Source organism: Oratosquilla oratoria, chromosome 42, assembly GCF_046742065.1.
Source record: "Oratosquilla oratoria isolate Oo_2021 chromosome 42, ASM4674206v1, whole genome shotgun sequence".
Classification (NCBI taxonomy): domain Eukaryota; kingdom Metazoa; phylum Arthropoda; class Malacostraca; order Stomatopoda; family Squillidae; genus Oratosquilla; species Oratosquilla oratoria.
The window spans coordinates 26104696-26126496 of record NC_134818.1 but is presented as its reverse complement, the minus strand read 5'-3'; the positions used below and the strand labels follow the sequence as shown (position 1 = coordinate 26126496).

The following is a 21801-nucleotide window of genomic DNA, read 5'->3' as shown; positions in this document are numbered from 1 at the left end:
GTGTTTTGTACAATTTGCTGGTGTTTGTTTTGTGATCAAGTGTATTGATAAAGTTTTTGCCAATTTGTGTTTTTTGTTCATGTATTTTATTGGCAATCACAGTGTTTAGTGTTTGTATTTGGTCTGCTATGTTTTGAGGGATAGGTGTGGGGGTATATCGTGTTTAAGTGTGTCACGTTGTCTGATGAGGCCTTGGATTTTCTGGTGTGAAGTTGGGGTTGTGTGATTTTCTGTTTGCCTCTAGGGATGTATCTCTTGTCTGCGTTTTGTATGATTGTATTAAAAGCGTGCACAGCATTGTTTATGTTTGTGATTGGTGTACTGTTAAGTGTTTCAAAATGTTGTTCTGTCTCTTCATTAAAGGCTTCCCAGTTAGCTCTCTTGTAATTGGTGTAAGTGTGTCTGTGGCCAGCTGGGGTGCATCTTGTTTTGGTGGTGATGATGATTGGAAGGTGGTCAGAACCAAGGGCTCCGACCACTCTCCATGATGTTGTTGGGGTTAGGCAGGGGGAGCAAAAGGTGATATCAGGAGAGGAGGAGTGTAGAGGGCTTGGTATGGGATATGTGTATGATTATGCGTGTTGTTCATGATAGTCAATGAGTCGAGTTGAGTCTGTATATCAAGCCCTCTGTCTGTGTCGGGGTTGTCGACAAACCAGGCAGACGACTTGGCGTTGAAGTCACCACCCATGATCTGGTTGGGGTTTGAGGTTAGTTGGCTGAGTTGAGGTCTGAAGGTGTCTGGACCTGTGGGGGCTGCCCGGGGGCCAATGTACATGTTAACTATTGTTAGTGTTGAATTGTTGCCTGTGCGGATACGAATGGATTGGACTGGAACCAGTTGCCAGCTGTGAACTCTCACATAAAAAAGGAGAAGGAAATATACTTCAGGTTAAGAGAATGAGATATCATGGTCCTGATCCAAAGACTGAGTATCAACTTGCTAAGGCTACATCTCTAGATGGAGATAATGATATTGACAAGTTTTCAAGATGAATGATAGGGAGACAATTCCCATGAATACTGTCTTATAGGAAAACTGCTTGCTGATACCTGTTATTGGTCCCTTTCATATCTATCTAAGCTGTACAGGTTACAATGCATAACTATATAATTGACCACTTCGGTATGATGATGCCTACATAGGCATCATGAGGCATGAGTGGGTACATGAGGATGCTGGTGTCGGCATCTTGATTATATAAATATTGTTTTGTAGTTGTACATGAGTTACCCCCACATTCTGTGAACTGGTTTGACCATGTTTTCTGTGTTTATTATAACTCAGAGTAAAAGAGAACAAGTAATATAGCAATGACTTTATATTCTAAAATGTAAGTAGTGTGATGGAAATTACTTATGGTAGCCAATGCTGTGCATGAGAATTCAAGTTGAACTGAAGTGGTTAAATACATCATATATCCCTAACCCTATGATAAAAACAAAATCTGTGTCATATTCTAGAGTAAAATGAAGAAAATAATACATCATAGATATACAAGTAGCTAAAACTCAGAACTGGGCATGTTCCTTGGTGCATTCCACTTTAGTTTGACTGTGGTTAGTGCTCCCAAACTAAAGCAGAATGCGCCTAGCTCTAGTAAAACTTCTCTTTTGACTTTATATTGAGGATGCAACTAAAACAACTTTTTAAAGGATAAGCACATCACAATTTTCATACTCAAATTTTCCTAATTGACTTTTAGATTATATCTAAATAAATTAAATTTGTTTTTCTGTCATCATGGAATTTTCTTACATTTTTATTAGCTTTTTTATTTCACCAAAACAAGTTGTCTGCTACAAAAGTTGGGAATAGTAGTCACCATCTTGATGACATATATATAACTGTACAGTGAATTATAATGTTCTCGATTTCCCCCCATTTTGACCATGTCTAAATGGTCAATGTGATGTGATAAAATAAATGGTAAATTTTTAGAAGTGCACACCTATGTGATTATAGCAATAGAAAATGAAATATTTATTTTATAAATTATAATACATCAATATAATATACATTTTTTCTAGTGGAAATCAATAATAGAAAATGTTGCTAAAAGCGATACACTAACAAACAGAGCCACAGTGACTGCTTGAGATGCATTTGGTAATGCAGTACCTGTAATTCAGGATTGTCATCATTGTCAGGAATGTTGACAACCCATTTTGGCATTCAATCAGACCGCGGGGATGTAGAGGAGTTTCATATCTTGAAGAAAAGCATGAAGCTGAGCTCTATAGCACTGTTACAAAAATATGTAGTATGGTGATGTCACATGGAGTGGGCGAATATCCGGTACACGATGTCAATGCCATCATCAAACTGACAATGATGGGACTGGATAGACATGATGTCTTGAACCTATTGTTGCAGCTCCATTCAGTAGTGTATTTGCTTTTAGCAAGGGTTTTTATCATTGATTCCCACCAAGAAAAACATATATCACATTTATGTATTCTAATTTAAAAAACTAATATCGAATTTTCTGTAACTATATTGCACAGGTGTGCAATATATCTAAAATAATACCAAATAAATCCCTGTCATGAAAGTTAGTAGTTTTCGTTTATACGCATTGATGAGTACACTGTTAAAAAGTGGGATTCGATATAGAAAAGTAAATGGAAATTTTACCTTTATTTTAGCACATCACTGCTTTTATCACAGAATTGCAAAACAAGAACATATACTTTATGAATAAATTCAATAAATAATATTCCCTATGCTGCAAATGCAAAAGGCTATCCATATATTTCTCATATCAGTAATAAAACTAAATTTGATGCAGAATGTATAGGTAAGTATCAGGGCATTAAACCTTCTCCCATGTTCTATATGAATAATATACCTGGTAGTTTTATGACTAAAAATAGCAGATATGTGTATTAACCAAATCACAAAGTTTGCTACAATCTGTATACAGTACATAAGTTTTGATTAAATACAATGTACTTATTTGTACTTAAATGTACTTGGTATTTTTCAAGTACTTTGGATCTAAGTACAAGTACAAGTAAGCCTACAAGTACCATTGAATTTTCAAACTACAAGTACATGAAAATCTGTACTTGGGTCCAAGTACAAGTACATGTTCATGGCTATGCACATGTATGTCATTACTTGGATTTACTTACTTGGATTTACTTAGAGATGTCTAGAAGACCTCTTCACAGCCACGGTGATCCATCACTGTTACCATTCCTGGCATTCAAGGTGTTTGTTGACCGGCATTCGGCAGTGTAGCCTGGTATAGGTGGTTCATCAGGTACTGTTGAAAGGAACTTATCCAGTCCAGCCTGAGTCTGTCTACTGTACAGTTGGTGATATCTCTTATAGCCCTCGGGAGGGCAATGAAAATCTTTGGACCCTCATGGCTCAGGCTGTTCACTAGCAGGGTTTTGATCCTTTCAGGAGCTCTAGTTGGTATGGTTTTTCTTGTTATTTTCCTCCCTGATCTTTCAGTGCTGTAAGGCTGCAGGGAATGGGGTGCTGGATTAGGTACCTTTCCTTCAATCACCTTCCACATGTTGATGGCTCAATACCAGTCTCTTCTTCATTGTTGGGAGTAGAGTCCCAACTTTTTGAGATGTTCCCAGTAGTTTAAATCCTGCATTCCTCTGATTTGCCTGGTGTAAGACCGTTGGACAGCCTCCAGCTGCTGAATTTCTCCCCTTTTGTGAGGGGACCACAGCTGGCTACAGTAATCTAAGAGTGGCTGTATCATGGTGTTCCAGAGGGTCAACATTAATTTGGCTAGGCCTATGCCTATTGCATGATGTACATGTATGCTAGGCCTACATGATATATGTATCACTATGAGAAGAATGTAAATAAACATGGTTGCCAGGGTCACTGTTATCCAAGTTTTACTAAATCATAAGGTTCTCCCACACTGAATAAAGAGCCTTGGACATTAAAAACAATAAAAGGTAGGAACCACGAAGTTGTGTGCATCCATTTGGCCAACAGCACATCATTTTTTCTGTTGTTTTGGTCATTGCCATCACCATGTTCAGAGTCTGAACTGGAGTAACTCGCATCACTAATCTCCCTATATATGGGTTAAACCATATACCCTCGCAACCCAGGTATGATCTCCTGATCTTCAAGGTCATCCCTTGTGAGATCAACTGATTCTGATCAGTTATTTTCACTCAAATTAGAAGAATTTTCACTCGATCTCCAAGAAATATTCTGTTTATGTTGGTTCCTTCATGGTCAACAACTCAATGACATATGTGATACGTCATCAACAGATGGTGCTGGCAACAAGTTTTTTGCAGATGATGGATGTTGGGGCGGAGTATCTTCAGTTAATGGAGCATATTGAAAAAAAAAAATTCTAGATGTGATTTACATTTATCCAAAGTAGAACATATGGTCTGTATTTATCCTTTAAAGAATAACAAATGAAAACACTTGATTATTAAGCTGGGTAATACCAATGACACCTTTGCTTCAACAAATGTGTCTTCCATTTGTCTGACAATTCGTTTGACAATTCTTCTAACTGGATTTCAAAGATAATATTACTACAATCATATTAACCCTACTGGGACAATTGATAAATTCTGCCTCAAGTGGCAATTTTTCTGTGTAACTTCTTTGAACTAAAATATAAATCAGGCATATTTACTCCTGACAAATACATAAATGATAATCATAATAGTACATTACTCAACATTACACATAAAGTGTAATTACCATGCAATCACCTTAATCACCAATTATTCGCCAAACATATATTATGGCGATCATTTACGCACTGACTTAGCCGAACATAAAAGATGAGTTGATCTGTCAGTGAAACGATGACAGTTGAAGAAATGGCAGAAAACTACGGAAAAGGTCAACCTTTTGCGTACTACAAAAGGAGACATACAAAGTCTACCACTCTGTAAACTTCTATAAATACCTTCATATATGCCTAGGACCAGTACTAATTCCCTGTTCATCGCGTCGTTTGCTAGTTTATAACAGTTCGTGAGTCAACTATCCGAACTATGCAACCTTTTGAATGATTCCGTTTGTTTACATCAATGAGTTCTCAGCGCTCTAAAGATAAGTAGCTAGATGAGTAAGAAATTCATCTATTAGGCATGGCTGACTTCCAGTTTTATCCTTGAGCTATATTTTACAGAAACTAATCAGATAATATTTTTTTCAAATTCAAATATGTTAAAATTATATTGATTCTTAGATATTTAAAAATTTAACATGTACTAAGAGTAAGTTTTCGCTATAAACAGCAAGAATGACCAACCTTTATATTTTTCGATATACTGTAATGTGTATAGTAATTACTTAGTCTTGGTTTGAATGTATCATATAAGAACTCAATGATTTTCACAATTGTATACTATTGTAGAAGAAATTTATCTCCATTGTTTAAGTAATTATAATAATTTATATTACAAATCATACTTCTGATTGAGAGGCTAGTGTCGTGGTTAGGTTCGGACAAGCCAGGGAAATGAGACTCACAATAACACTAACACTAGGCAGCCTTTGTGACGTGCGTCATTTATGACGACCGTCGAAAAAGACGCTCGTTTTTAGATAACTATACTCGCAAACGTTGTCCTACACACGCAGCGTTAAAATGACGGTCGTCATTATGGCGCCTAGCGTTGCGCGTCATCCTGCTAATTTGACGCGCAACGCTCAGGCGCCATAATGACGACCGTCATTTTAACGTTGTGTGTGTAGGACAATGTTTGCGAGTATAGTTATTGAAATTAGCAGGATGACGCGCAACGCTCAGACGCCATAATGACGACCGTTATTTTAACGCTGCGTGTGTAGGACAACGTTTGCGAGTATAGTTATCTAAAAACGAGCGTCTTTTTCGACGGTCGTCATAAATGACGCACGTCACAAAGACGCTCCGTGTGTTGTCTGCCTAAGATTTAATGGTTACTAGGCTCGGAGGTCACGGATGAAGGCTTGTAGAGGGAAGGCTCTTTGCACCAGCCCACGACACTTGATGAGGACCTCACTCCGGACCTTCCCTCTACGAGCCCTCGTCCGTGACCTACGAGCCTAGTAACCATTAAATCTTAGTGTTAGTGTTATTGTGAGTCCCATTTCCTTGGCTTGTCCGAATCTAACCATGACAAAGTGATGACCCCGAGTAAGGACAACCAGGAAGATGGCAGGCTTACAGGTTAAACCTCCCAGTTTCTCCCATAACTAGGAGAGCTGGCTAATTCACGCCAAGGCATACTTAGCCACTTGAACGACGTCCCGGTCCAGCAAGCCTTCGAAGCGTACATTGCCGCACTACCGACGGACGTCATTGCTCTCGTCCGTGACGTCGTCAGTTCACCACCGGAGGAAAACAAGTGTGCAGCCCTCAAGACTGCCTTGAGGAAACACTACGCCAGGCCCGATAACGAGCTGTACAAGGAAATCCAGCACAGCGAACTCGGAGACGACCGACAATCACAACTCTTCAGGAGAATTACCACTCTTAATGCACGGGCAAAGGTGAAGTTGCCCAAGAAACTTCTCCAGTCGTTACACCTCGCCAAGATGCCGGATGCCCTCCAGAATCTGGAAGCCCTAGCTGTCGACACGGACGACGATGCCTACTGCTCCATCGCCATAGGTCCTTACAAGCTACGACACAGGCCACGCTTTCTGCGAGGAGCATCGTATACAGTGATGATGCGATAAATAATATAAGTGAAGTGTGCAGTGAGAACCCAGGTGCTAGTGATCGCGGGATTCAGGGTTACAACCCCCTAACCAGCTGCTCCTCAGACATTAGTGCAGTGAGCAAAACCACTCTTTTATCGTACAATGCCAAGGATCAAAGTGTGCAGCAGCTACGGCAGGAAATCACCGACATGAAGAAATTGCTGAGTCGGTTTTTGGACGAGAAGGAACGCCATCAAATACCACGAAGCACTGTCCCGGGACAGGATAGTGTCCCCTGCTTGTATCATACCCGTTTCGGCAACAAGGCGCTCAAGTGTACACAACCTTGCAGCTGGCCCGGGAAACTCCAGACGCGGGGGTCGGTAAGCACTCCCACCCCCGCTAACCATGCCCACAACTTCCTCTCAGTGCGTGATAGCCATACTGGACTATCCTTCCTGGTAGATACGGGCTCTGCTGTCAGCATCAGGCCTTCGACAGAAGAACCGATCCAAGGTACAGGCCTTCCGTCGTACGGACCGCTTGCAGCCAACGGTACACTCATGGCCACGTACGGCAGCCACTACAGCGTCCTCGACCTCCAGAATGGCAAGTTCCCTTGGACCTTTGTTATCGCAGATGTGCGTCAACCCATTCTTGGCTACAACTTCCTACAATACTACAAAATGGCAGTCAGCACCAAGGATAACTGTTTGTACCATGCAATAAGACGCATACCAGGAACTACCACCAACGCCACTTCTCCTAAAGTATCTTCCCTTCAGCCGGCTGGAGGAATACACACGCATCATGCAAGATTTCCCCCTGCTGACGTCTCCATGCAAGTCCACCACTACCCGCCCCCACAACATTGTGCATTACATCCAAACATCTTCTTCCCCTACCAACCCTCCCCACTCCCTCCAATTCCTCTTACGACATGGTCCTGACCCCATCCCCACCACTGGGTAACTTCAATCTATGCAACCTCTGCACCCCATATCGAGTGTTCCCCCCGAACCCCAAGACCCTACCCCTGCCCCGGGACCACTCGTCTCTTCAGGCCAACCCTTCCCACCTTATCACCCAAACCCACAGCGCCAAGTTCAGTCAGGATCCTCGCCAGACATCGACCACGCCTACAGTACGCCACACCCGTCTCCTCCCTCACCCAGGCCAACCCTGCACCCCATCACAAGTGTTTCCCCCAGCCCTCAATACCCTAAATTCCCCCCGAACTCACTCTCCCCTTCTCACCTAACCGTATATCTCCGCAGCTCCATGCTCACCCAGGCCCCCGCTCGCGAACACATTGACCATGCCTACAGCACGCTGCCGCCGCCTTCTCCATCATCCAGGCCGTCTTCTCCAGAGGTGCCATCTGACGGCACAATCACCCGTTCCGGTCGGGTGGTAAAAAGGCCGGCCCGATTCTGCCACATCACTCGCCTCTCGCCCTACCCTCCGCGGCGCTCGCTCCCAAAAAAAGGAATGAGTATTGTGGTGACGCGGCGCTGGTCAAAACCAGACTGGCTGTCACACTTTTTTTTTTTTTTTTAAGTTTGTATTGAGTCCCAGCGGCCTCCGCCGATTAAGGGTGGCTGTCACACAACTCGATCTAGGCCTATATATTCGCCGAAGTTAGCAAGACGTCTCGGCCAGCCCCAGCCAGCATTCAATCAGAAACTCGGGAAAGCTCTCCGGGGACCTCGCTGAGCCGCCAGCCTCCTTTAAAAGGACGGCGTCTTTCCGAGACAAGCAGTTCTTCAGCGCTCCTAGAGGTCGGACGTCTCTCCACTCCAGCTCACTCAACAAGCGCCCAGCAATCTTCGCCGGCCGGTGGTGGCGAGGAGGTATATCTCCTTTGCTGCTGCCGGTCAGGCCGACCTCTTCGTTGACGTCGGCCGGCGGGTTTACACCAAAACAAATACACACATTTCCCAAGTCACGCAATTCTCTGTTTTCAAAGTAGTGCTTGGAAGAAAAGAGGCACACGCACACTTGCTCGCTGGCTTAGCAGAGGCCCAACCCAACTCTTAATCAGAACCCTTATCTAATCGCCAGCTGGTCGACAGAGAGGAATTGGGAAGCCTCTCTGTCCAACTGGCCCGCAACCTAACGCTGGCCTCTTCGCTGATGCTGTCGAGCGCGTTTACACTTCTGACATTTACACACAATTCCCAATCACGTAATTCTCTGCTTTCAGAGTTGTGATTGGAAGGAGAAAGATAATACAACACCCGCCCGCCTGCCCCCCTTCGCACCGCCACTGGATCAACTCTACAGACTCTCAAACCCAACCTGGGGAAAAGCAGGAACAGCTCAGGCCTTACCTGGGGCTAAACAGGAACGCGCTCTAGACGCAGGAAGTGAACTTTATTCACTTCCCGTAAGATACATACACCTCTCACAAACATAGGTACGACCCACGCACAAACATCTACACTTACTTTTTCTTCGAGTAAAATTCGTTTCCTTTCTAACTCTCTTTTAGTACATCTAATTTCAGTTTACCTTTCACTAAAGATTTTTCCGTTTTTCCACCTTTCTCTACTACTACGCCTCCTACCATTTTCTGAACTTTTGGTGATTGTAGTCCCGGCGTCGGCGCCGCCGTCCGAGTTCCCAGTCCATTTCTCTCGAGCCACGACCATCAACAGCCCCTGATCGCTCGCATCGCCCGGTGGCAATAGCCCTCTTTTATACACTATTATCTTTTCATTTTCTTACAGACATTCTTCCCCTCCCACAAAAACCGATCCCGCGCAAGCGGGTGGTCTTACCTTGCAAGTCGCCTCGGGCACGACATCTCCAAGCTTCAAGCGGCCCTTCGCTCCCAGCCCACGACACTCGTAGGCTCTCACCCCGGGCCTCTTAGTCCTGTATACATTTAATTAATGTATACGTTACATCTTGTGTGCCTTAGTTTCATTTCCCTGGCTTGTCCGAACCTAACCACAACACTCCCTATTCATCCATCTCATCCTCGGTCGGCTCCTCAGGTTCACTCCATCCCCTCTCCCTTCCACACAGCTTTTGCTGACATTTCTTCACTCATTCTTTCCATGTTTCCGGAAAAGGAAAATACCAGAGGAGCATATATGTCATGATCCAAATGAAGTATCCAGTGACATGTACAGGGTATATGATAACTGTGATAATTACGTGCTTTATCTTTTTTTATTAAGGATAGTGATTATGAGCAAGTTATGATTATTTTTCTCTATTGCAAATATCACATGAATGCCATGTGAATAGATAGATAGTTTGTGTAGGGTGTACAAATGATCAAGATTGCACTGAATCACTCCTATACATTATTTCATACAAGGCAAAAGACCAGGTATCTTCGTAGACCAATCGGGTAGTGATCCAGGCTCATATGCTGAAACCATGGAATCGATCCCCTGCAAACACCAGCTGCTACGATAAATTGCTTCCCACCCCCTGTCTGCTGTGATGGACACTTGTGTAGCAATACATGAAAACGGTCGAATGTGCAGAGCAGTTCAAGTGTACACGTTAAGTTGCGAGATCAATAAGGTCAGTTAATTTATTGTGAAGTTAAATTCATACGATAGAATAATCAAGTGTCCTAGATTATAGTGTATTTCTGTGTGAAAAATGTAATTCGCTAATCCTCTTGGTAAAACATCTCCCTGGGACGTAAAATGTAAGAATACAATAAATCTAAAAGGAAAAAATTTCTTGCATTGGTGTTGACTCGAGGGTGTGCGATATTTTACACAGCTTTGGAAAGGGGGACATTTTACCCAGCATTGGAAAGGAGTTTCTGTCTCATGTATCTGTTATGTCTTTTCCGCAATTTTCTCTTGCATCGAAATAAGTTATCAAGCTATTACAACCTCATCGCTTTTCATGTACTATCATACTGACGATATATCACTTGATATCATATCGGTGCCCATATTTAACAGATGTTCAAAGGATAAGTGGGTAATTATTTTTCTTAAAAAAAAAAAAAAACGGCGCTCAACCTGAGTTCTCTCTAAACTCTCTGTTTAATTGAGAGAGGGCTAGAGACTCCCTTAAAGTTAGTTTAGTTAGTCAGCTTTGATGGTCCACCACCTAAAGGGGTGTTACAACTAGTGTACCTTTGCCACAATGTCTTATTCCGGTTTGGAAACGTGGTAGGCTATGTATGGAGTGAAGTGCATGGGGAATGTAAGAGTAGTGTTTGATTTTGAATGGAATCTGCACCCAATGTCATCAGCTTGGGTAATGATGTCCTCCCCTCGTAGAATGTAGGGTTGGATCGCCATGGGATTCGAACCAGGATCTCCGCTCCCAGTGTCATTCACCGCAAAACCTTAAAAGATAGTGATAAACAGGATATTTCTGCTAATTGTAGAAAAATGCATTTTTGTGTTAGATTTTACATTTGCAATTTTTTCCAGTCATTTATAAATAAGAAGTTATTTTTGTTTAAACCAGTAACCAGAGAATGCATTTTGTTTGCGTTGAACTTTAAATTTCATTAAATAAATATACAAATAAATTTATATGATTACCTCTATGTTGAAGTTTCTTGAGACGAAAATTATATTATTGCAGTGGATAAGGGTTCTGGAAGATGGGAGAGGTTGACGGACGCAGAGAATGGATTAAATTCAAATAACAATTTCTTAATATAGCAAACAAATAACAAAATATTACAAACTCTAGCGGTTTATATTACACATAGTATTCTTATGTCTCAAAACTAGTCTCGTAACAGATTATGTAATATATCAGTGACAGATACTGGTGATGTCGATGTTTGATGTGATAGACAGCACATGCACTTTTGTTTACAAAGTGAAAACAGGCAGAACGAGGTTTGGTGGCATTGGACGTAATGTGTGTGCTTAGTTGTGGGAGGTTCTTTGCCATAATTCTACACCTTCTGCGTGTCATTATGTAGATTAAGGGAGACCAAGTTTCAGATTAATTCACTCTAATTGGTGAGTTATTAGTATGTTTGCTGTGTAAGAAGTGGTGCACTTTTCAAAAGATAGGTTATTTATTTGGTATTTTTAAAATATTTTTAGGGGGATTTAGATTTTCATTCAATTGTAGAATAATATTGTTATGAACCCACCATTGGAAATACACCAGGATAATGCCTTTAAGTTAAAGTCTTAATTATTTTCAGCCCTTACTACTACTGGTGTTTTTCATTACATTATCTGATCATAATGATTATTATCATGAATATAATATGATTATCAATATACCGCTCTTACTAATTATCATCATGGATTGCCACAGCTGAAAAGAATAATGTGGTGGCTTCTAGAATTAATGTCTCTTTGATACAGAGGAGGTTAGATTATATACATTAAGATATAATTTTTCTAGTATAAGTTCATATAGACTTATTCAATGGAAACAAGTTGCTTAAAACCATTCAATCAGTTTGCAGTTGTAAGAAGATGAATCTACGACAAAGAGTGGCTTGGTTGTGTCTTGCACTCTATCTTGCTTCGTCTTTGGCTATCGTCTACTACCTGTTTGATGTGGCTGATCAGTTTACTCTGTTCTCAGTGGAGCACTCCCGCATATACCATTCCTCCCAATCAACCTCATCATTCAGCTGGAGATCATTTTGGGAACATCTAGTGGCAGACTTGCCGTTGCCTCTTGTGCTACTGCTTATGTTCTTATTGTATACACATGGGTTTGCAACACTCTTTTATTTGACATTGCCTCAAGCATCAAGTAAAGTTAACAAGTGTCTTATTCCAGTTTTAGGCTGGTTTTACCTCTTCCAAAGAATGAGAGCATTATGTCAGAGAGAACAAAGTTCTGAAGAAGAATTAAGTGGTAGCCACTATGTTATTAGCATATCATGAGTCAGTGATAAAATTTTGGCTCTTGGGCATATGTCAAATAAAAGTTATGTGGATGAATTTTGACATAACTTTCCACTGCTGTTATTCAGAATTGTTGAGTCACTAGATCATTCATATGATCAGTGTTAGTTATTATAAACTAATTATTTTTATATCTAGTCAAGAAGTTCAGTCTTACAAGTGTGTGATGGTGTTGTATGTTTTGTGAATACATACTTACCTTGACAGGTGGGGTCCTAGTTCTTGTATATTTGCCATGTAAATATATGCTATGACTCACATTATATTAAAGTATTGTATGGATATCTGATCCCTGAAAATATGGACCTACGTTTTGAAAAACCTAAAAAATGCAGTTGTTTATGACATGATTTGAGTATACACTTATCCACAGATGTTATGTGACATTAAACTGGGTGGGAAAAAAAATCTAAAACTTAAGGTGCCTGGTTTCTACAGAAGCTATATATTAAGCCACAGAGTACTTATGATTTAAAAAAAATATTTTCAAATGAAGAATATTAGTAAGATAATATTGCCCAGCATTTTAAAATGACAGGTACTTGCAAGTGATGGGCTGTGACACAGACATAATGGAGATTTGTTTCCCTGTTGCCTGTCTTAATAATGTGTGACACAATGACCTCCATCTGGAGGCAATCAGTTTCATGACTAGGTTCAAGATTTCCCTCTATCAACTTCAGCTGTATTTCTTCCACCTTTTCTCATAAGGAGAGCTGACATCCAGTGAATTCCTCTCATCTACTATTGTGAACCGGTGACAGAGAAACAGTCCTATCCCAATACAAGATAAACAACCTCTTTTCAGAGAGGTCCATGGGAGGGCCCAAAGACACCAATCTCTATGGGATTGCAAGTTTCCCGTCAGCAAAACTCAGGTTAATAGTTATCATTTGAAAAGGACAGCCAGAAGAATTGAATCATGAAAGGTTCAGTCACCATGTAAGAATTGGACCTACAAAATTCAGATATATTGAAAATATCAGTGTTGTCATGTACAAATCAAAGGAATTCATGTATATAAATAAAATGCATAATATCAAATGACTAAGAAACAGGCCTTATCAAATGCTCAAATGGACAACTAAACTATTAAAAATTTCAATGGAACTGGAATATGCACAAGTAGAAATAAGGGATAATTTACACCATACAAAAGAGTAAAGTATGATGCCACAGATGGTGAGGTATGGGTATAGTGTGATCCTTAATGTCCTATTTGTTATTAATTTTTGTCTTTGCACATGTTGAGCCAAACAAGAATTATGGGTTATAGCTAATATGAGGGACCAATGGCAGGTACCTGCTAGTAGTGGTCCTGTAAGATGGAGTTGCCAGTCTTTAAAACCCATTAACCCCCTTCACCTCCATTAGGAGGAGCAGTCCTGAGGGGCTGAGAGTTGGTCTCTGGATGGGACCCAGAGTCTCTGTCCACTTCAACTGTATTTCTTACACTTTTACACTCACACAGAGCTGTTAACTGGCAACAATTACCCTCCTACTTTCAGTCAGTGACATGAAACAGTCCTACACCAATGCGTTACAGACAGCTGTCCAAAGATTCTTCCCAGAGATTTGAGGGAGGGCCCAAGGACCATTGCCAGCACTGTGTGGCTGCAGGTTTTCCACTCTGTGAAACTTGAGGCCATGATTTTTGTTATTATTAAATTGATATTATTTATCCTGGTAAATAGAATTTTGTAAACTTTGTAAATATTATTTCCCTTTTGATACATAGTTTTCTCTGTAGTTGTAAATAGTAAGTTATTTTCTTCAGAAAGAGAAATTATTCATTTATGAGAAACACTAAATCATAGAACTAATTATTTTTTTCAATAGGAACTAAATGAAAAACAGAAATAGAAAATCTGTATCATGAATGAATTAGTTGGGAAGCTAGTACTAAAGCGACATTCTCTGATTTATGACATCATAAGAGTATCTAGCAGTATATGTATAGTAGATTACAAAGTATTGTTTTGAATGAGCAAAATCTCTTGTTTACATTTGTTAATGAGACTATCATTGACTGGCGCTATTCTGATATTTCAAGACTTTGGTAGAATTTGTTTCAATACTGATGTAAGAGAGCAGTGTCACCAACTGTACATGGTTTAATTTGCCATTCAGGTTTGGAATAGTATCAAGAAAAGAAAAGAATAGCTGTTAGGGATCAGGGACCTCATTTAGGTGGGAGATAAGGGGTCACGTCTCCCCAGTTATTGGAGACAGAATACACTATGACAACCACCTCCTATTCTTAGATCATGTTTCCTGTTTATGAAATTAATGTTTGATCAAAAGTAGCTACATGCTGTGAAGACTAAATCATTGCTGTCATAACTTGGATAACAAATTCAGAATGACTCAGAATATTTGGTGCTGGTTCTATGCCCTAGTATCGGAAATCATTGAGGAATGTATTAATGGAGCTTTTGAGTAGTTTAATTGTAACCCCCACCCCCTCCACACACACACACTTCTGACAAAATGAGGTCCCTGGTGGGAGTTGCATAGCTGTGGATGAATCCATCACCTTTGTCTCATATAATTGGACAGCCAGGGGAAGTAGCAGTCATTGATGGCTGTTGGGCTTGAATTTCAGTTCACATGGTAACTTGACATGATGTGGCACCATGATTGGAGAAAAAAAAAATAGTATTGTATTGCAATTTCTTTCCAATTTTTATGTCTTATTTAACATTTACTTTCCATCAGTTCATTGCAATAATGTTGTATCATTCATCTTTGTATATTACCACATAGAAAATCTTATCTAGATAGTACTGTAGACTTGATATAGTCATAATTGTTTACATAATATTTTGATTCAGTTTCCATTGTTAAAATCACTGATAGCTACTTCAGATTGAATGTATCATGTACTTTTCCATATCTCGTATACTAGGAAACAGTTGTAATGTGATTACTAAAATCTGTGACTCGCATTCAAGTAATGATTGTAGATACTTTCTTAACTTTCAGACCAGTAGTAGGAAGTAGTCTGTTTTCATTTAAATACAAGACTAGTTTGAGAGAACAAGTTCTTCTGTGTGACATTTTGGTATATTTATGGAGAATTCCAAGAAAGAATAGTGCGTTTGAATTTGTGTAAAAGTGAAGTAATTAAGTAGTCATTGTGATTAATACAAATAACCATTCAGGAAAAGTCTATATCTGTGGAATTACCATTATGCTTTAATATTTATAGTATGTATAAGCCTTAAAGAATAATAGTGTTAGAGACAGTTTATGTATAGTTGACTTATGTGTCAAAGGAAGTTGGATTTTGCAATTTAAGACTACTCTTCAAGTGACATTTGGTGCACCTCTTTGGTCTTCTGTACAATAGTAATATGCCAATGTGCAGTCTACGCATTAGTCCTGTTGGTAGGCTGGTTACATTATATAAATTTTGTAGGCAGTGAGTTTCTAGTTAGGGCATTCTGCATTAAATTCCCTGCTTCAAGAAGTCCTCTGCAAGGAAGCACCATCCAAGCCTTGTCTGAGAGAGAGTTTATGATGTTATTTCAAAACTGAGTTTTATAACCCTCTTAGGAACGAGAGGTTTTTGGTCTCAGCTAGAATTTAAAGAGAATGTGGTACCAACCAAAATAAATGTGAAATCATGATATGTGTGAACATTGTATTCAACCCACAATGGTAATATTTTTTTTTTGTCTGCTGATATGTGATTTTATTCAGTTAAGGGAATCCCCCCACCATGGGCCAGTGACAGGTACCTGTGTGAAGTGATCATGCAAGATGGACAACTAAGCTGTCCCCTTTTCAAAACCCATCACCTCCATTAGGAAGTGCAGCCCTGAGGGGCTGACATTTGGTCTCCAGACTGGGCTCAGGATTTCTGTCATCTTCATTTGTATTTATTGTGCCTTTCCACACATGAAATGAGGGATGACAACAAGGATTTTTTTTTTTTCCAATCCCACTAAGAGGTCTTCTTTATCATGTATGTCAGCATCTATCATGGCTCTAAACATACTTATAATGTTGACAACCAGTCTCTCATAATAGTATGTATCAGTAGGAGTTGGAATTACTGTATTTTAGTGCCTGCTGTCTGAATTTTTGCCATCTTGTTTTTATCATATCATATATGGCAACCACACCACAGCAGTATGCTCCAGTCTAGGGCAAATCAGGTTTTGGATAAACTTCATCATGTCTTCGTGTAGTGGAAAACTACTTTTATATTCTTTAATAGATACCGAGTTTCCCCAGTGATCCTTTTGATACATGTTTTTGGTGACAAAATTTCCTAACTATGGATGCTCATTGGCCAAGCAGGTTAGAGTATTGCTGCTTGTGGTGGAGGTCAAGGTGACAACAGTTCAAACCCTGACACCAGCAAGTTGGGCCAAGGGCATGGTTCATTAAATTCCATGCTACAAAGTCCTCTGTTAGGGACACTATCCTTGCCTCCTGATGGGGGGAGTTCATGATATTAAACTAAATCATTATCATCATCATTTCCAAATCTCTCTTCCTTTGCTTTTGTAATTAAATCATAGGTAACCCATATCATAGTCCACTTATTGTTGCCTGGTAGGGCTGGATGGGTTTGAGAATGCAGTGTCAGTGGGGTTAGGGTTATAATTCTTGGTTGCAAGTCTTAGTAATATTTATAACAGCACTTACCACTCTAGGGTGGGCAGTTCCTCTTGTGTTACAACTTGCATTGTTCTCAACATGAGGGGAGGGCTCTTCACTTTGTTCACAGCAGTTAAGGAAGTATCATGAGTCAGGGCAGGAATGCAGAAGAGGGACTTCAATTTTGTTATTGTGGGGTAGAGGGACTATTTTTGAGATGTCTTTCATTAATTTCCATAAGGGGTGAAGAGCGTGGATCCTGAAGAGGACTACTGAACTAGTCCCCCAATCCCATTGCAGAACGACCACTGGAGCTGCACCACTACCTATGTGGGTTGTGACTAGCAACTTACAGTGACCTGACCCCATGACAGGAAGACTCAAGTGTCATTTTCAGTTACTGTCTCATTCATGGCAACCACCAAATGGGCCCAAAGATCACTATTTGGAGGTGGTGGGGCAACAGTCGATTCCTCTTCAGGTGTCCTGCCTTAGTCTTGAGATTCTGCTATCCTTTTAATGTAGTAGGGAGATGAAAAGAGCATTGTCCATCTGCCTTTACACCAAGGGATCTTCCCCCTTATAAGGGAGGTAGCCAAGTCAAGAGGCACATACCTACTCCCACCCATTCCGCTCCCATCTACTACCCTTTCCTCTCATCTTAGGTCCTTGTGGGTGAAAGGTCTCCCTATCTCCCTCCCACTGCCCTGGGTCAAAAGCAATGCAGCAAATTACAGTACATCCACAGCAAGGCTACTTCACTTAATGGTCAACCTCCCCTCAAAACAATATTCATGAAAGGTACAGAGTACCTGGGGGAAGTTAGACTTCACTTGCTATTGAAGTTCAAGAGATCCTAGGCCCTGTCTAGAGACCAAGTGTTGGCTCCTCCATCTTAAAATTATTTTAGACAGGTTTTGAAAATGGGTGACAATGATTCTTTGACATCCATCTTGTATGATGATCACTTCCAGGTACCTGTTAATGTTCCCACTTCCAATAATGGAAGTTATATACACTCTTGATGAGCTGCTACAAGTCAGATGGAGAAACTAATGTTTGCCAGTTTCCTTTGATTAATCATAAATATATTTGCCATGGGTTTGTCCAACTGATGTTCAGTTTGGTGTTATTATGTAAAGCCTTGGTTCATTAGTGTTCATAGTATACAAATTTTATCATGATTTTGTTTAGTTTTGTAATTACATTTTTCCATTTTTGTACACAAATCAGTTGTATTTTTTCAATTTACAAGAAACAAATTATAATAATCCGTCCATGCGCACATTTGGAAACAGACATGGGGTGTATTTCCACAATGAATTTAGCTTTACTTACCCAGTATGTCTTCTAAATTTTGTTAAGGTTTCCTTGTATTCATGAATGTTACAAAAAGAAAATAATAAACATATTTTATAGCAGAATGTTGAACTTCCTTTTCCGTTTGTCAAACTGATGCAGTACTCTCAATCATCACAGGTATATAAAAATTCTGGTTGGTACTGGCTGTGTATTCCAGTTGTCTATTTACATTGAATAAATAACATTTTCTTACATATCATACACTTTCTTACAAGAACTCTTATTATGGATTGTGTTGTCATTAATAAACTTTTTTTTCTTTTTATTGAGAAGGCAAAGAAATTGAGACCAAATTTCCCTAAACTGACAATACAACCAGTAACTTAGTTACAAATTACCCTTAATTTTGAAAGTGTACTTAAAAGGTTCCACACTTAAGTGTGTCAGATTTACATTGTAGTTCTCTTCTCCCATGGATAATTTAACTACAAAATTTCTATATATATATATACACACACACTCAGTACTCTCATTTTGGCCTGTTATTTGATTAAAAAACAACAAAACACTAATAGATGCATGAATCCACCATGACAAATATGACGAACTGTACAGTTTCTGCATAACATATAAAAATAGGTGATTCAAAGATTTCAGAATGAACTGTGACATGTTTCTGAAAAATGGACATACCCAGAGCCTAAATTTATCATACATCATTCCTTTGTTTCCTTGTCTTTTTGGTTATGTTTCTTGCTTATGATCATTAGCATCATGAGAGCAGGTAGGTGTATTAGAGAGAACATGAAGAGTTTCCTTGAAGTTTTGCTATCTCCTTCCTTGTAGAATTTCCAAGCTGAAAGTTGGAAAAAATGAAAATTAAAATACATACATACATATACCAAAGGCTTTTTCCCCCTTACACGGGGGGTAGCCATAAAGAAAAAGGCATAGAAATCACTCCCACCCATTTCATTTCCTACATATTCCCCTCCCCTCCACCCTCCCTCCTATCTTAAAATAAAATCAATACACATACTTACATATACCAAAGGCTTTTTTCCCTCCTTCCAAGTGAGGTAGTCAAAGGCATAAATCCACTCCTACCATTTCATCCCCATCCACTCCCATTCACCACCCCTCCTTTCTTCTTTTTTTGGTTCCTCCTGGATGATGAATCACCCCTGCATCTTGCCCACTGCCCTGGGTCACAAGCAATGTAGCAAGACAGTACATCCACAGCAAGGCCATTTCATTTAATCAGTGACCCCTCATGCAGAAAAAAGAGAAGATAGGGAGAAATATCTTTGGGCTGCATCAAAATATCCTTTACACATGCTCCCTCATCCCCCACCCACTTCCTTCCATGCAACACAGCATCATCCATACACATTCTTCATTCACTTCTTATCTTCTGTCTTCACCTTTCTTCCTCAATTGACATACCCCTCTTTCCCAATGCCCCTTTTACCCCATCCATCCATCTCATCCTTGGTCGCCCCCTCATATTCACTCCTTTCACCTCTGCCTTCCACACACCTTTTACTAATAATAAGTGTGAAGGAAGATAGGGAAGGAAAGGTAGCTGCAGTGGGAAGCACTAAGAAAATGATAGTGATGAGTGAGGAAAATGGAGGAGAAATAAGGAAAGATGAGGTGAAGGCAGTTGTTAGGATGATGAGAGCGGGTAGAGAGCCAAATGACTGGAAGAGTGCCTGTATAGTTCCACTTTACAAGGGGAAAGGGGACAAATGTGAGTGTAGTAGTTTCAGGGGGATCAGTTTGTTAAGTGTAGTTGGGAAGGCTTATGGAAGGGTCTTGATTGAGAGGATTAAGAGAGGAACAGAAGGAGTAATTGGTGAGGAGCAGTGTGGGTTTAGGACAGGTAGGGTTTACGTGGATCAGATTTTTGTGGTGAGATGTGTGTGAGAAAGCTTTAAAGGTCAGATATCAACAGATATACCATTCACTAAAAATCATCGAAAAAGTACTTTTTAAAAGCATACAAATAAAGTTTTTACCTATTACAGAAGAATTTATTCAGAAAATTCACTTTTAATTGCGCCTCGCATACCACTTTTCCGAAGTCTAGATATTCAGAATAACAATATTGTTTGTTTGGCAACTGTGACGTCACGAACGCGGAATTCCCCGAGCCTTTCCCGAAGCGCACGGGCCGGAATGTTTCGAATAGCAGACGACGCAATGAAATGAAGACAAAACTGTTTTTTGCCAAATTTGATAAGATGTAGATGGTGGAATTATATAGAATACTGTCAGTATGTTTTTTTATGTACATTAAACTGTAAATACAAAAAGTTATGGAAGTCTTGATACCTGACCTTTAAAAGTCAGATATCAAGACTTCCATAACTTTTTGTATTTACATTTTAATGTACATAAAAAAACATACTGACAGTATTCTATATATTTCCACCATCTACATCTTATCAAATTTGGCAAAAAACAGTTTTGTCTTCATTTCATTGCGTCGTCTGCTATTCGAAACATTCCGGCCCGTGCGCTTCGGGAAAGGTTCGGGGAATTCCGCATTCGTGATGTCACAGTTGCCAAACAAACAATATTGTTATTCTGAATATCTAGACTTCGGAAAAGTGGTATGCGAGGCGCAATTAAAAGTGAATTTTCTGAATAAATTCTTCCGTAATAGGTAAAAACTTTATTTGTATGCTTTTAAAAAGTACTTTTTCGAGCAATACAATGATTTTTAGCGAATGGTATATCTGTTGACCTTTAAGAAAAGGTAAGAATTTTTTCTTTTTTTTTGGGTGGGGCTTTTATGGATTTGGAAAAGGCTTATGACAGGGGGGCATTGTGGGAGATATTGCAGATGTATGGAATGGGAGGAAAGCTTTTGAGAGTAGTTAAGGGTTTTTGCAAGGATGGTGGAGCTTGTGTTGGAATCAAGAGGTGGGGAGAGCGAGTGGTTTGAGGTTGGGGTGGGACTTCATCAGGTATGTGTTATGTAGTCTTGGCTGTTCAATTTATACATGGATGGGGTGGCGAGAGAGGTAAATGCAAGGGTAGTGGGTCAGAGATTGGAGATGGTTAAAGTGAATGAAGAAAAGTGGGTGATAAGCCAGTTGCTTGCTGATGACACTGCGCTTGTAGCAGGATCTGAGGAGGGATTGAAGAAGTTAGTGACAGAGTTTGGGAGGGTGTGCGAAAGAAGGAAGTTGAAGATAAATGTGGATAAATGTAAGGTGATGAGATGTACAAGGGAAGAAAGTGGCAACAAACTGGAAGTGAGTATTAAGGGACTGGACTGGAGGAAGTGGATAGTTTTAGATACTTGGGTGCGAATGTGGCAGGAAAGGGAGGAGTGGAGGTAGAATGTAGATTGAG

At 40.0% G+C, this 21801-nt stretch overlaps 2 protein-coding genes and 1 long non-coding RNA gene across 6 annotated transcripts in view; 1 reads left to right on the top strand and 2 right to left on the bottom strand.

Annotated features, from left to right (window-relative positions):
- Nucleotides 1–5045, bottom strand: part of LOC143021496 (uncharacterized) — a 48305-nt gene extending 43260 nt beyond the window's left edge. The window contains exon 1 of the mRNA XM_076179051.1: nucleotides 4920–5045. Within this exon, the coding sequence (XP_076035166.1) occupies nucleotides 4920–4959 (40 nt within the window). The 5' untranslated portion in view covers nucleotides 4960–5045. The remainder of the gene's footprint in view (nucleotides 1–4919) is intronic.
- A 6307-nt stretch (nucleotides 5046–11352) lies between these two features.
- Nucleotides 11353–19003, top strand: LOC143021491 (uncharacterized). The gene is made up of 2 exons (XR_012965994.1): nucleotides 11353–11610; nucleotides 12065–19003. It is a non-coding gene; the product is annotated as an uncharacterized LOC143021491 (long non-coding RNA).
- The window catches only part of Cox10 (Cytochrome c oxidase assembly factor 10), a 21265-nt gene continuing 18093 nt past the window's right edge, over nucleotides 18630–21801 (bottom strand). For all 4 annotated transcript variants that reach the window (XM_076179040.1, XM_076179041.1, XM_076179042.1 and 1 more), the window contains exon 8: nucleotides 18630–19291. In XM_076179040.1, the coding sequence (XP_076035155.1) occupies nucleotides 19152–19291 (140 nt within the window). In that variant the 3' untranslated portion in view covers nucleotides 18630–19151. The remainder of the gene's footprint in view (nucleotides 19292–21801) is intronic.